The sequence below is a fragment of the Wyeomyia smithii genome, chromosome 1 (assembly GCF_029784165.1).
Source record: "Wyeomyia smithii strain HCP4-BCI-WySm-NY-G18 chromosome 1, ASM2978416v1, whole genome shotgun sequence".
In the NCBI taxonomy this organism is placed as follows: Eukaryota; Metazoa; Arthropoda; class Insecta; order Diptera; family Culicidae; genus Wyeomyia; species Wyeomyia smithii.
The window spans coordinates 60,181,427-60,196,034 of NC_073694.1; the positions used below are offsets into that span (position 1 = coordinate 60,181,427).

Below are 14,608 nucleotides of genomic sequence, written 5' to 3' on the forward strand. Positions count from 1 at the left end.
TAAAATTGAGTTGTTACGCGTAAATGGTAGCTAACAATGCATAGTTTCGTAACAATGGATGAGCTCAACAACTTTGTTCTGGAAAACTGCTGGAAAACATCCAAACATATTGTCCCATCTCGTAAGAAGCAATGTTATAAAATCATATAAAAACGCGTTTTTCTCGGCTTGCTGAAAATGCAGGTGGGACTGACATGCTATGCGCGGCAGTATAGCCCAGTTAGTGAACGCCCAGTGAAAAAGCAGCCCAGTTAAACAGCACCCAGTTAGCGAACAGTTACTGTATTTCAGCGGAATTTCAGTTAGGTGAACCGAGATTGACGAAAAAATGTCATTATTTTAACCGAGCATTATGTGGAGCCGTTCTCGGCAATAAACTATCGAGACTCGGCAGTTAATTTTAAGTGTGCAGAATGAAGAAAGTAAGTACGATGAACCGCGGTGACTTTTACTTTAAGAATATGCTAAATGAAAAAAATATTGATATATTTTTAAATTGCGTACTCGATCTATTCACTAGCTCAAAAGTTTAATAACAAATCTGGTGTTTTGACAAAGCAGCACTTTCATTCTCTCAGGTTGGAACTGGTATTGAGTGTTATCCGTGTCAACTCTCAGTGAAAATCATGTCAGTGAAATAAATGAGATATTTTAATTAAAATTGAAATTATTAGATTAGGACCCATTCGAGTTCTAACATAGCAACAGAAACTTTTTTGGTTCCTTTTATTAGCATAACAAGCAGTTTTTGAAAATTCTTTTTATGAAAAAAATTAAATTTCAAAACAAAAGTTGAAATATTTATTACATTTTCCTATTACTTGTAACAAGCTTCAACTGTAAACCGACAATCCCATAGCTATTGTTTTGTAATTATCGGTTTATACCGACAAACAGATACACCACAAATCATACATTGAATCGCGCTGCACCATCCAGTCGAATAACCTCTCCATTGACCATCGGATTCAGCACAACCGCTTCCACTAAATGAGCGAACTCCTCTGGAAGACCTGTCCGTTTTGGGAAGGGAATTGTAGTGACGAGAAACTTTGCTAGCTTGTCCGGTAAATAGTCGGTCATTTGAGTTTTAAAGAATCCTGGGGCAATGGTAACAACCCTGATGCCTTGGCCGCTCAATTCACGAGCCATCGGAAGGGTCATACCGATGATGGCCGCCTTAGATGCCGAGTAGGCTGTCAGCCCTGACTGGGCATCGTATCCCAGAACGGATGCGGTATTCACAATTACCCCTCGTTGTCCGTCGCTGTTTGGTTCATTTTTACCCATCAGTCCGGCGGCCAAACGACTTACGTTGAATGTTCCAACCGTGTTAACGTTCAAAATTTGCTTGAACGAATCCAAACTGTGTGGTTCGTTGTTCTGGAAATCGTATAGTTTTTCCGGGAATGCTATCCCAGCACAGTTCACGGTTATGTCCAGTCTTCCAAAACATCTCGTAGTTTCTTCAAGGGCTTTACAGACATCTTCTTCAGATAATACCTGCAGAATTAAAGTCGTTAGAACTTTTGATCGTAAACAAAAATTTTACCCTTTTCAATTACATCAACCGGCACAAAAGTTACGTTACTCCCTAGCTCAGTGGCAACTGTATGTCCCTCGGATGTGGGCAAATCTGCTAGAAGCACCCGTGATCCAGCTCGAGCGAATCGCTCGACGGTGGCACGGCCCAACCCGGACGCTCCTCCGGTGACTAGCGCAACAGCGTTCTACAAAGGTACAATCAATTCAGAAGAATTAGGAAGAGAGTTGAATCGAAAACCAGTTAAACCTTCAACATGTTTCCAAAATAAAATTCACAACAATACTAACTGGTAAACCGTAGGCAAATGACTGTTATCGCGAATACAAAAGATAACCGACCGACTGAATGCCTCGTTATCAACGGTGTGATTGTGGACTTTGCAGTTTTTGCCGGTATATTTATGGTTACTCTTTGGTTGAAACAAAAATTACAATTTTGACCTCTGAACAAGGTTCGAAATTGAGTACGGATTTTGGTTACACTTTTAGACTGTTTTTGTTTAAAGCATAGCAAGATACCCTTATCTGATCAATTGTGCTTTTCTTTTTTTTGATATAAAACAGAGACAGTTCATGTTAGTTTATGGTATATTTCAATTATGCAATTTCCCAGTTCTGTAAATAAATAAGTAGGTAACATAATAAAAAAAAACATAAGCGTCAACAACTTCGTTAGTGGCTAAATTGGATGAAAAACACAAAAATAATGAACAACAGTTTCTGACTAAGTAAAGCGAAACATTTAATCAACTTCCTCGACGGTCGGTCCCTTTCCGCTGGTAGCTCCACCTTCACCACCCTGGTGCATTTTCGCCATAATCGGTCCGCAAATACGTTGACACTCCTTCAGGTGGTGCTCGAACTCATCTTTCTCAGCTAATGTGTTCGAATCCAACCAAGACATCTCCGAAGCGCACTTATCCTTCACCGTTTGCTTATCCGCATCCGACAGCTTTCCGGCCGGGGCATCTTCGACGGCCTGTTTGCAGTTGAAAATGTAGCCCTCTAGCTGATTCCTAGCGGCAACCTTTTCTCTCTGCCGCTCATCTTCCTCGCGGTACTTTTCGGCCTCGGAAAGCATCCGATCAATATCGGCCTTCGACAGGCGACCCTTATCGTTCTTGATAGTGATCTTCTCCTGTTTGCCGGTGCTGTTATCTTTGGCCGATACATTTAAAATACCGTCAGCGTTCAAATCGAAGGTGACTTCGATTTTTGGAACACCTCGCGGTGCTGGTGGTATTCCCGTAAGATTGAATGTTCCTAGCAGATTATTATCCTTGGTCATGGCGCGTTCTCCCTCAAATACCTGAATGGAGACAGCGTTTTGATTATCGCTGTAAGTCGTAAAGGTTTGTTGTTGCTTGCAAGGGATTCGGGAGTTTCGCTCGATAATCTTGGTCATAACGCCTCCGGCCGTTTCGATTCCCAGTGACAGCGGTGTCACATCCACCAGCAGTACGTCCTGAATTTGGGAACTTCCATCACCACTGAGGATCGCTGCTTGGACGGCTGCCCCGTAAGCAACCGCTTCATCCGGATTGATCGATAGATTCAATGCTTTTCCACAGAAGAAATCCTGCAGCATTTTCTGGATTTTCGGGATACGAATGGAACCGCCAACGAGAACGACATCGTGGATGGAAGCTTTGTCGAGTTTGGCATCCCCAAGGGCGCGCTCAACCGGGGCAAGTGTCGAACGGAATAAATCCATGCAAAGCTCTTCGAAGCGAGCGCGTGTTATTTTCGAATAGAAGTCAATACCCTCGTGGAGGGCATCGATCTCCAGTGAAGCTTCCGTGCTTGATGATAAAGTGCGCTTAGCGCGTTCGCAAGCCGTACGCAGCCTGCGCAGTGCTCGAACGTTTCTGCCCATATCTTTCTTGTGTTTGCGCTTGAACTCCTCGGCAAAGTGATTGACCATGCGATTATCGAAATCCTCCCCCCCCAGATGGGTATCCCCAGCCGTTGACTTCACTTCGAACAGTGAACCTTCATCGATGGTCAGAATCGAGACGTCAAAGGTACCGCCTCCCAAATCGAAAATCAATACGTTTTTCTCACCCTGAAACAGAAATTTAAAAATAACGGAATTTACGAATAAAATATCTGGACTCCGTTACCTTGAGGTTCTTATCCAGACCGTAGGCCAATGCGGCTGCCGTGGGTTCGTTGATGATTCTCATCACGTTCAGCCCGGCAATTGCGCCAGCATCCTTGGTAGCCTGCCGTTGGGAATCATTAAAGTAGGCCGGCACAGTGATCACCGCATCCGTTACCTTGCCACCGAGGTACACCTCGGCAACCTCGCGCATCTTGGTCAGCACCATCGAGCTGACCTCCTCCGGTGCGAAGCGTTTCGTTTCGCCCTTGAATTCGACCTGGATTTTCGGTTTGCCGCAGTCGTTAACAACGGTAAACGGCCAATGTTTCATGTCATCCTGAATTTTCGAATCGTCGTAGCGACGACCGATCAGCCGTTTGGCGTCGAAAACCGTGTTCTTCGGATTCATCGCCACCTGTAGTGCGGGACAAAGAGAAAAAAGTAAAATGTACCTGAATGTGCTTGTTATTTTTGGAATTTTACGTTGGAGCGAGTGGAGGCGATTGTAGGGTAATTTTATATTATTTGAACGTGTGACTACCAACTAACATCTGTATACACCAAAAGAAAGGTGAACTTTTATAGTTGTGAAAAGTTTTTCGTGACGGGGAACGGTGCTCGAATTTCAAAGAAAATGTACATTTTTCCTTTGTTAATTACTAGGGTGGTTTTTTAATAATTGAGCTTGTGTTTAGCAAGTAGGAAAAAAACAGAAATCTGCTGTCGAGAAAGTCTTGCTTTCAATAAGCAAATATTTCTCGAAGTTGTGTCGTAGGTTTCATCCATGTGAGCCGCAGATAATTGCAAACCAATACTTCAAATAATCGTTCGAACCCCAGTCTCCAATTTCTTTTTTCCTACGAAAAGCCAGTAGAGAACAGGTATTCCTTTTCCAGGTAGTTTAGATGCTTTAAAACGCCGAAAGTTACTTTGAAGAAATGCCAGAAGTAGCTAAACGCACGATCTGGAAGCTCTGACACTTATCATTGATGCTAACCTAACCAAATCTCAAAATTATTATTGATGCTAACCTAAACCAATATATCAAAATTCAGCAGCTTGAAATAAAAACGTAAATTTTTATCCACCTATTATAGTTAAATAATCCTACAGAAGCTTCTAGACCATACCACAAGCAGTATTGTTTAATTGTACAGTGAGCGTCTAGATGATTTCTCAGCCGACGAGCTTAAGAAGGTTGAAATTTCAATATATCATACCAGCTGTTTCAAGTGAAGAATTAATCCTTTTTAGGTTGTACTGTGGGTTACTGTGAAACAACTGAATTATCGCTGGAAGAGAAATAGCTTATGCAGAATCAAATTGACCAACTCATTCCACCGAAGATCAAGATAGATAACAGAACTATCATAGTTCACCACGAGGTGGGTTTATTTCTGGCAGATGATAAAGTTAACTCTATCTTTGGAAACAAATCATCTCCAACTTACTACATTTGGAAGGCAAAACCAAAGCAAATGAATGAACTGGATTCGGTAAACCAGTGTGAGAAGAACAGCGAAGTTTTTCGGTTTGGACTCTCAACTTTACATGCATGGACACGGTGAGATTTTTTGGACTTGAGTGCAGCCTGATTCAACATATCTAAACTTTTTACAGAGTCTCGGAGTATATTCTGATTTGTCATACCGTCTTGACATTGAAAAATGGCAGATTAGCGGAAAGGATAGCAAAAGTATGAAAATAAGGAAAAGGCAAGTCCAGAAACGGTTCAAGATCGACACAGTACTAATTGTAGATAAACCAAATCCAGGAGGAACAGGGACATCAAATGATGGAAATACTGTTTGACGTTTTTTCACAACGCTTCTTAAACGACATCAATATTTTGGCTGGACGTAAAAGCTTTGGAACGATATGGTTCAATATTGCATAAAATGTTGTTAGGTATTCTGGATCTAAAATGAACACTCAGCGGTTTTCCGAATATTGTACAAAAATTGCAGTATGCCTAGTGCTTTTGTACTCGTGGTACTATATACTAGCTTTAGTGCATAATATACTCAGTTATGACAGCGAAGTCATAAAACACTTCAATGTTTCACTTTCCGAAGAGGCTCAGGAATCTTGGAATAAAGAACTAAAGCGATATCGACGTGATCACACAAAAAAATATTTAAGAGCTCTCTTGAATCTAGACCTTATTCGCCGTTCATCAGTACCAAACAAAATCGAAATATTATCCAAAGACGCAAAGTTTATGTTGAATTTCGATTTGCTAGATGACAGCGATTCATAGTTTCAAAATGAAGCTTTTCTGGATTTTGAAAATTAGTTTGTATTTTAAAAATTCGTATTAAATTGAAGCTATGAAGATCTGTATATAAGAAATTTTTAAATCAATTAATTTACTATCAACATACCATATGAATATCAAAGCAGTTTACAAACATTATTATGAATAAGTCTCAAAAACTGATTCCAGAATCAACAATTGAAAGATGCTGCGAACCAAGGCAAATTTAAGGCTACTAACTGAAACTTAGAACCTCCACAAATTATTAAAGAGCAAACTTTGGGCGTTCAGATGAAAATTATTTCCAGTGTAGAGGTTTGCAGATTGCTTATCAATAACATTCTGAAAAAGGGCCCTTTTCAACTTAACAATCATTGTATCTGTTACTGATGAAATGCACGCGCTTCAGGGTCTACAGCAAAGTTGTTTGTTTTGAAATTTCTTTAAAACATTTTTGAGTATACCCTAGTAATATAGTGTGGATAAAGTGTAGAAATGTACAAAAAAAAACTAATTTTAAGATTCTGCTGTCAGAGAACATCTTATATCTCAGTAAACTGAAGTCATGGCAACTTGAAGTTTTTGGCAAACTTGATTGAAATTTAAAGTACTACAACATTGTTGAACATATTTTTTCTCTATAGGGTGAAATGAAAAAGTTAAATTTTTCAACAAACTTTCACCCAAAAACTAAATGGCGAATATTCCAGAAGATGCAAAATAAAAAATGATGGGTTATCAGAACATATCCAAAGTTAAAGTGTACACAAGGTCAAAAAATCATAAAGTTCACGATTTTTTACTTTTAAACCACTGTGCATCACTGCGTGGGCTTGGAAGTAAGGCCGGTGTGACCACCCAAGCAATGAAAAAGTACCTGGCAAGCAGGGATATACATGGCAGGAAGCGGCAGTTCAGTCCACTGATCTCGGAACTGCAGGCAAAGACCCAGCGGCAGTGACTGAATAAGATGGACAAGTCGATTTTCTCGGAGAATCGCGATTTGGCGGTGGTGATGGGTGACGAGACCTATATCACCCTAGAGCAGGCCTGCCCAACCTTAGTGACACGCGGGTCAAATTTCACAATCCACAACAGCTGTCGGGCCAACATTTTAAAAACTTTCAAATTTTAAAACAGCCATAACAAATATGGAAAACAAACAATGATTTTTTCTATGGTAAATCAGGACTAATATTAATTGTTGTAAGATTTTGAAATTACGTGAGCTTGGAGCATTGATAAAAAAACTTGAAACTATTGCCTTTTCTCCAGAACACGTGCCATATTGATATCAATATCTGATACCGAAATCCGCAAACATGATTCTAAATTCTTGTCTGATAAAGATGAACGACAACTATTTTTTTACTGTCTTCATTCTATTGAAGTCGTTCTTCATATTTGAAATGTCGATACGGATTGAAGGTTTCAACACACTGAAAACAGGATATCATTACTCGTTAATAAGTTTAAATTATACAAAGATGTTATGTATCACAACAAATTCCAATCGGAATACATCAACACGTGGGCCAAATATGAAACGTGTTTCACAACTTAACACGGGCCGCGAGGAATGAAGCAGAGGGTGGGATGTGGCCCGCGGGCCGTACGTTGGACAGTCTTGCCCTAGAGGATGGCAACTTCCCCCACGAAGGAAGTTAACGACGAAGTGAAGTTCATTCCACACACCAAGTTTTCCAAGAAGGTGCTGCCGTGGCTGGCAGTCAGCGAGAAGGGGATGAAGTCAGGGCCACACTATTTCCCCGAGTGGCTAGTAAGGTATAGGGAATGTTCCGGCAGTTAACCGGAACAATCGCCATGGCGGACGAAAACATGCGTGTAGGCATGTTTTTGAGTTCTTTCTTTTTCTTCGCGAAAAATTGTTGGATTAGAGCTTGCGCTTCAGGTTTGTCAAGAAACTCTCGATGGGGCCAGCTCCATCTCGCCTAACGATTGTTTCGAGTAGTGGGCCGACGGCAGATTGTAATCCTTGGTTACATTGTGGGTGTTGACTCCGCCACAATTAAAATTACATCCAGTCTTGCTCGACTAAAAATTCCTCACCTCGCAGATCCTACCTTGGAATCATAGCACCACTGCATGAGTAATATCTCTCTAAATCTGTCGTTTCATGTCTGGGACGGGTCACCCATGTAGAAAAGCTTATCGTTAGAATTCCCACTACTACATCAACAGAGTTGAGTAATATCCCTCCAAGTCTGTCTGTGCCGCGTCTGGACGAAGGGATCACTCATACGGGGTCGCTCACAGACACATTGACCGAGGTATTTGGCACCAGGGGGTGTTCCAAAAGGAAAATGTGGCCTAATGAGCGTTATGAATCTGTTACGATTCGTGAGTTTTCGTGGCACTCCCGACTCAGAAATGACAATTCCCATAAAAGGCACCGGAAGAATATTAGGTACGCACATAGCTTTGCTAGAAAAAAAGAGTATTAAAGCATAGACGCTAGGTGCAAAGTTAATAACTTGTACTAAAAGGGCCAAACAGCTGAAAATTATTTGGAGGAAAAGTGCGGCTAAATCTATTAAGGAAACAAGAAAAAAAGTGCCATATATTAGAAGGAGACAAAAGGAAATTCTCCTTCGTTTTACGACACGTAAGTCGCCAATTTTTGGAATGCTAAGCCAAGCCGTTGCGGCTAGACACTGGAAGGTGCTGGCTGGTTGCTATTGGCCCGGCACTAATACCGTGCGCTGATGTTAAGCCAGAATTCGTCAACCGTCACAATGTTCGGGACGCCGACTCGTGGTTGATTCTACGGAACCAGTGAAGCAGAAGCAGGTAGACCAAGTAAATTAGGTTAACACTTGCGTACCCGACCCCTCCGGAGCTGAAAAAATGAAAATTCTTTAACCTGCCATTCCGCAAGATCTGAACCGATTTTGATCGAACCTTTTTCAAAAGATCACAAATTTATCATAGTTTCTGGGACAGTAGGGACATTTCGAAATTTTCCGTTGTTCCGGATTTATCAAGGGAAACCGTGGGGTAAGTACCCTTCCAGAGACACAGGCTAGATTAAAAATGGTAGCGGAAACTTGCTTGTGACACATCAAACTTAAAGTTTTTGCAAAAGAACACTATTAACGATCGATATCTGGCCACTTCGACGGGGTACGCAAGTGATAAGCAACATTATGTCGGGAAGGGAAAGTAAACTACCTAATCTAAGCCTATCTTCAATTGTTTTAAAGCGCGAGATTTTCCCTGGTTTTTACCTAGCGTTGCATTAGGTCCACGTGAGTGTTGTTGGAATTTATAGTTCACTAGCTGACCCGGCAAACTTCGTCCTGGCATTTCACTGTTCAATTTAATATTTTTAAACATTTCAAATTCATTGATTCCTTACGATTTCTTCATATCGTTTGAAATGATTGGTTTTATCGGAATGACAACATCCTCGACTTTTAGCTTTTGTACATCACCTCTATTCCGGAAATATATTGGGTGCATTTCAGTAATTTTCGTTGTTTTCTGAAAGTGGTCATCTTCGAATTCAAAATGGTGTCCAGGGTCAATGCTTGGCTTCTTTTCATCACTTCGATTACGGACATATCCATATGTAGTAGTATTCGGTTATTTTCGGCTGTTTCCCAGAAGTTGCCATTTCACATTTCAAACTGGTGTCTGAGGTCAATTTTTATCTCCCTGCTCCGGTTTATTGGGTGGTATTTGGTCACTTTAGGCTGTTTTCTGGACACCGGAAGTCGCTATCTTACAATTCAAATTGTTGTCTGAGGTCGATTTGTAGCTTCAGTGCATCATAACAATTCGGGAAATACCCATATTGGGTGGTATTTGGTAATTTGCTGCTGTTTTTCAGAAACCGGAGGTCACCACCTTAGATTTCAAAATGGCATTTGGAAACGTTTTCTAGCCTCTAAGCGTCAATCTGGTTCAAGAAACACTCATATTTGGTGGTATTATGTCATTTTTGGCTGTTTTCCAGACACCGGAAGTCGCCATCTTACAATTCAAAATTTTGTCTGAGGTCGATTTGTGGCTTCAGTGCATCATAGCAATCCCGGAAATACCCATATTGGGTGGTATTTGGTCATTTGCCGCGGTTTTTCAGAAACCGGAAGTCGCCATCTTGGATTTCAAAATGGCATTAGGAGAAAGTTTTTGGCCTCTGAGCGGCATTCTGGTTAAAGAAACACTCATGCTGGGTGACATCTGGTCTTTTTCGGTTGTTTTACAGGCACCAGAAGTCGCCATCTTACAATTTAAAATGTTGTCTGAGGTCGATTGGTGGCTTCAGTGCATCATAAAAATTCCGGAAATACCCATATTGGATGGTATTTGGTCATTTACCGCTGTTGTTCAGACAGCGGAAGTCGCCATCTTGGATTTCAAAATAGCATTTGGAAACAATTTCTGGCCTCTGAGCGTCATTCTGGTTAAATAAATACTCAAATTGTGTGGTATGTGGTCATTCCCCGCTTGTTCCCAGACACCGGAAGTCGCCATCTTACAATTTAAAATGTTGTCTGAGGTTGATAGGTCGATTTGTGGCTTCAGTGCATGATAACAATTCCGGAAATACGCATATTGGGTAGTATTTGGTCATTTTTCGCTGTTTTTTGGAATTCTGAAGTCGCCATCTTGGATTTTAAAATGGCATTTGGGAACAATTTCTAGCCTCCGTGCGTCAATCTGGTTGAAGAAACGCTCATATTGGGTGAAATTTGGTCATTTTCGGCTGTTTTCCGGACACCGAAATCGCCATCTTACAATTCTGAATGTTATCCGAGGTCGATTTGTGGCTTCAGTGCATCATAACAATTCCGGAAATACCCATATTGGGTGGTATCTGGTCATTTGCCGCTGTTTTTCGGAAACCGGAAGTCGCCATCTTGGATTTCAAAATGGCATTTGGAGACAATTTCTGGCCCCTGTGCGTCATTCTGGTTCAAGAAACACCCATATTGGGAGTTATTTAGTCATTTTCGGCTGTTTTCCAGACACCGGAAGCCGCCATCTTACAATTTGTAATGTTGTCTGAGGTCGATTTGTGGCTTCAGTGCATCATAACAATTCCGGAAATACTCATGTTGGGTGGTATTTGGTCATTTGACGCTGTTTTTCAGAAACCGGAAGTCGCCATCTTGGATTTCGAAATGGTATTTGGAGACATTCCAGAAGAAGGAAGGGTGCCGAAACATTATGAACATGTTTGTTACACCTAAAAACATTTACTTGCCAAATTTGGTTATATTTGCTTGATTGGTTCTCGAGCTGTGCGAAATTTGAGTTTCATTTGTATGGGACCCTTCCCTTTTAGAATAGGGAGGGGTGTCTAACCATTATGGATATATTTGTTACCCCTACAAACATTCACCTGCAAAATTTGGTTCCATTTAGTTGGTTAGTTCTCAAGATAAGCAGAAATTTGTGTTTCATTTGTTTGGAACCCCTCCCTCACAGAAGAGGGAGGGGAGTCGAACCATTATGGACATATTTGTTACCTCTAAAAACATTCACATACCGAATTCGGTTGTATTTGGTTGATTGGTTCTCGAGCTGTGCGAAATTCGTGTTTCATTTGTATGGGACCCCTCCCTTCTAGAAGAGGGAGGGGTCTCAAACCATTATGGATATTTTTGTTACCCCTGAAAACATGCAGCTACCAAATTTGGTTCTATTTACTTGGTTAGTTTTTGAGTAGTGCAGAAATTTTTTGTTTCATCTGTATTTAACCCCTCCCTTCCAGAAGAGGGAGGGGTGTCGAACCAATATGGACATATTTGTTACTCCTAAAAACATCCACATACCAAATTTGGTTCCATTTGCTTGGTTAGTTTTTGAGATGTGCAGAAATTTGTGTTTCATTTGTATGGGACTTTTCCCTTCCAGAAGAGGGAGGGGTCTCAAACCATCATAGGAACCTTTCTCGGCCCCTAAAACCCCTACACACAAATTTTCACGTCGATCGGTTCGGTAGTTTCCGAGTCTATATGGATCAGACAGACAGACTGGACTGCATTTTTATAGGTATAGAAGATTTAAGATAGAAGATTTATTATAGGTGTTTGGAATAGCCGATTTGACATTATAGCTTCGGAAACGGTTGGCTATATTTTATACTTTGTTTCATCCCTGTTGTATAATTTGTCTTCCGAGTGAATCGTGTGTGTGAACGGATTAGGAAGTGGTGAATGCAACGTAGCGGTGAACTCGTTTCCAATTACGTCGCATAACTGTTCCCCTCCCAACTTCCACTAAGCAAGTGAGAGGTTATCAAGATCTAGCCAGTGCACCGTTTTTTCGACCTTATGGTATTTCTTGATGAACGACTCAATTTCCGGCAGGCATTTTTTTACTATAAATTTCCCCGTTCACGGCCAGTCTGGATCTAACGAAGAGCGGTTTCGACATCCCCTTCTCGCTGAGTGTCAGCCACAGCAGCACCTTTTTGGGGAACTTGGTGTGTAAAATGAAATTCACCTCGGAGCTCACTTCCTTCGTGGAGGAAGTAAAATACGAAGTGCCCTGCCAGTCGTTACCATCCATGTTCGCAAGGCAATTTTCACAGTTTGGCCGGTGGCACCAACCCTCCGACCAAGCACACGCAGCAATGTAGCCACTTTTTCCTCGGTCTTCCTCTTCAGCATTTTTGGAGCTTCTTATCACTCAGGGTTGTCAGCCGTTCGGAGCCGGGTTTTCTTTCGATGCTTTGATTCTTGTCCAATAGCGCCAAGATATTGTAGATACCGAAACTGGCGTCCACAAAGTGTCGCACAATATCCGTTCTTGACGCGGTGGGTACCGTTCTTTGAACGCGCACACTTCTGAATGAATTAGTTTCACTGTTTTTGTCATTACGGTTAGAGTTCGAGTTATTGTTTTTTCTGCTGACTCATGGGTTACTATGATTGATGCTGCATGGATTGTTTTGTTAGTGCGTGTAAAGGTAAATTCATGAAAAATCGATAATTTATGTGCATTTTCTAATGCAAACTTTAAGGCTCAACAGTTTTGTCTCCTCGAGAAAAGTCTCCGCCCAAAATTTAAACTTAAGCGGACTTTTGGTTAGACTTCACTCACAGTAGTGAAAGTCTCACTTTTTGAATCAATGAAAAATGCACAAGAGTAGCTCTTGAAGTTTTCGAAATCCAAATGTTGTTTAATAGCAAATCACTTAAAAATGCATGAAATCTGTAGTGTTATAAACTCTCGATCTATCAATATCCATTAAAAAGCGGTCGCTCGCACATGTGCATGGCAATTTTAAGATTCGAACATAAGAAACATTACATTTTTTTGTTTTTGTGTGATAATTCCGTGTGGGTAAATACCCACAAGGATATTTTCCGAGTGGGTACTACTACCCATACTAACCACATCAACCGCCGGCCCTGGATGAAGTCCGTGTTCTGTCCGGATCTGGCGTCGACCCACTACTCGAAAGGACCGCCCACAAAATTTACCAAACTTGATTATCTGTCTTAGTTTTTTATCACCATCCGAAAAAAATCAATTTTTCAAAGCAAACGCTACACGACAGGCAGTGATTTTATTATGGTGCCATAAACTTTCAGCTTCGTCAAAATGTTTGATTTTGTGCCAAATAATCATCCGCTAGTATGCTAGACACTGAATCAAAGGAATTGCATGATGATCCATGCCAAACGCAGCAAAGTTTTTTTCGGTATTAGGAGCTACTGATGTATTCTTTAAGAATGAATTTAAAACAAGGAACTTAGGTTCCTAATGATTTAGAGCTGAGACACAACGGAGCGTCGTTTTTTGGCCTATAAACAACTGCGGCAAAAAAGGAAAAGTTGTCTTCAGTGGGCCGTGACGGGTGATGAAACATGGATTCACTACAGCACCACAAGGAAAAGGTGACTGGTTACTGCCTAGTTATGTTTCTACGTCGTCGGCTCGGTCGAATCTACACTGGGGAACGGTATCGATTTCAATTGATAGGATTAAGCCGAGCATTGCGTGAAAAACAGCCACGATACTAGCACAGGCACGAAAAAGTGATACTACTGCATGACAGAGCTCGGCCTCATACTGCCAAAGCCTATAAAACTAACAAAGAAACGCTCAAATGGGACCTTCTACCTCACCCCTCATATTCCCCAGACGCCAGAACAACAAACACTAATTTTGTTGCGCTCTACAGTTAATCATTTTTGTTCTCGCTGCATCTTGAAGACCGTCTTAGAAAGTAATAAATTAGAAGTCCCAATTTAATGGCTTGGGCATGCAAATACATCAATGGAAAAGAATCATAAAATTGCTACCAATAAGCACCGATTATTGTTCAGACGGCATCCATAAATTATGTAGCGCTCCTAAGAGGCAGATGGGGGTACCCTTTAACGTTACGAATTGTTACATAGGGAAGAGGGAGGTAATATCAGTATTGCATAACGAAGAATCAGTATTGCATAACGTTTCTCTTGTGGAGGCTATAATATCAAAAACAAGCATTTTTATGAAGCAATATAGAGCAAGAGTGAACGTACCTATCAACTCGCTCTTAAAAATTGAGCAATATTCTGTGTGTCTGCTGCAACAATAAACTCACGCAAATTTGTGAGGTGTTTGTAGTGTTATTTTATTACGATTCGAAAAAATGGAATTTTCTGCGTTGCATAAATTATGTCGTTACTTTCTGACACGGTCTTTAAAACCAATACCACAATACCTCCTAACAA

The 14,608-nt window shown here is 41.0% G+C and overlaps 2 protein-coding genes and 1 long non-coding RNA gene across 3 annotated transcripts in view; 1 reads left to right on the top strand and 2 right to left on the bottom strand.

The window, feature by feature from the left end:
* Nucleotides 1-5,761, top strand: LOC129717556 (uncharacterized). Its single transcript, XR_008726698.1, has 4 exons — nt 1-422; nt 4,747-4,846; nt 4,904-5,213; nt 5,270-5,761. It is a non-coding gene; the product is annotated as an uncharacterized LOC129717556 (long non-coding RNA).
* On the bottom strand, nt 779-1,843 carry LOC129717548 (3-hydroxyacyl-CoA dehydrogenase type-2-like). Its single transcript, XM_055667534.1, has 3 exons — nt 1,793-1,843; nt 1,566-1,730; nt 779-1,503 (listed from the first exon to the last, which is right to left on the bottom strand). The coding sequence occupies exons 1-3, from the start codon at nt 1,799-1,801 to the stop codon at nt 910-912; spliced, it is 768 nt and encodes a 255-aa protein (XP_055523509.1). The 5' UTR covers nt 1,802-1,843; the 3' UTR covers nt 779-909.
* LOC129717543 (heat shock 70 kDa protein cognate 2) overlaps nt 2,116-14,608 on the bottom strand; it is a 27,664-nt gene continuing 15,171 nt past the window's right edge. The window contains exons 3-4 of the mRNA XM_055667522.1: nt 3,669-4,064; nt 2,116-3,610 (exon numbers count right to left, since the gene is read on the bottom strand). Of these exons, the coding sequence (XP_055523497.1) occupies nt 2,288-3,610; nt 3,669-4,064 (1,719 nt within the window). The 3' untranslated portion in view covers nt 2,116-2,287. The remainder of the gene's footprint in view (nt 3,611-3,668; nt 4,065-14,608) is intronic.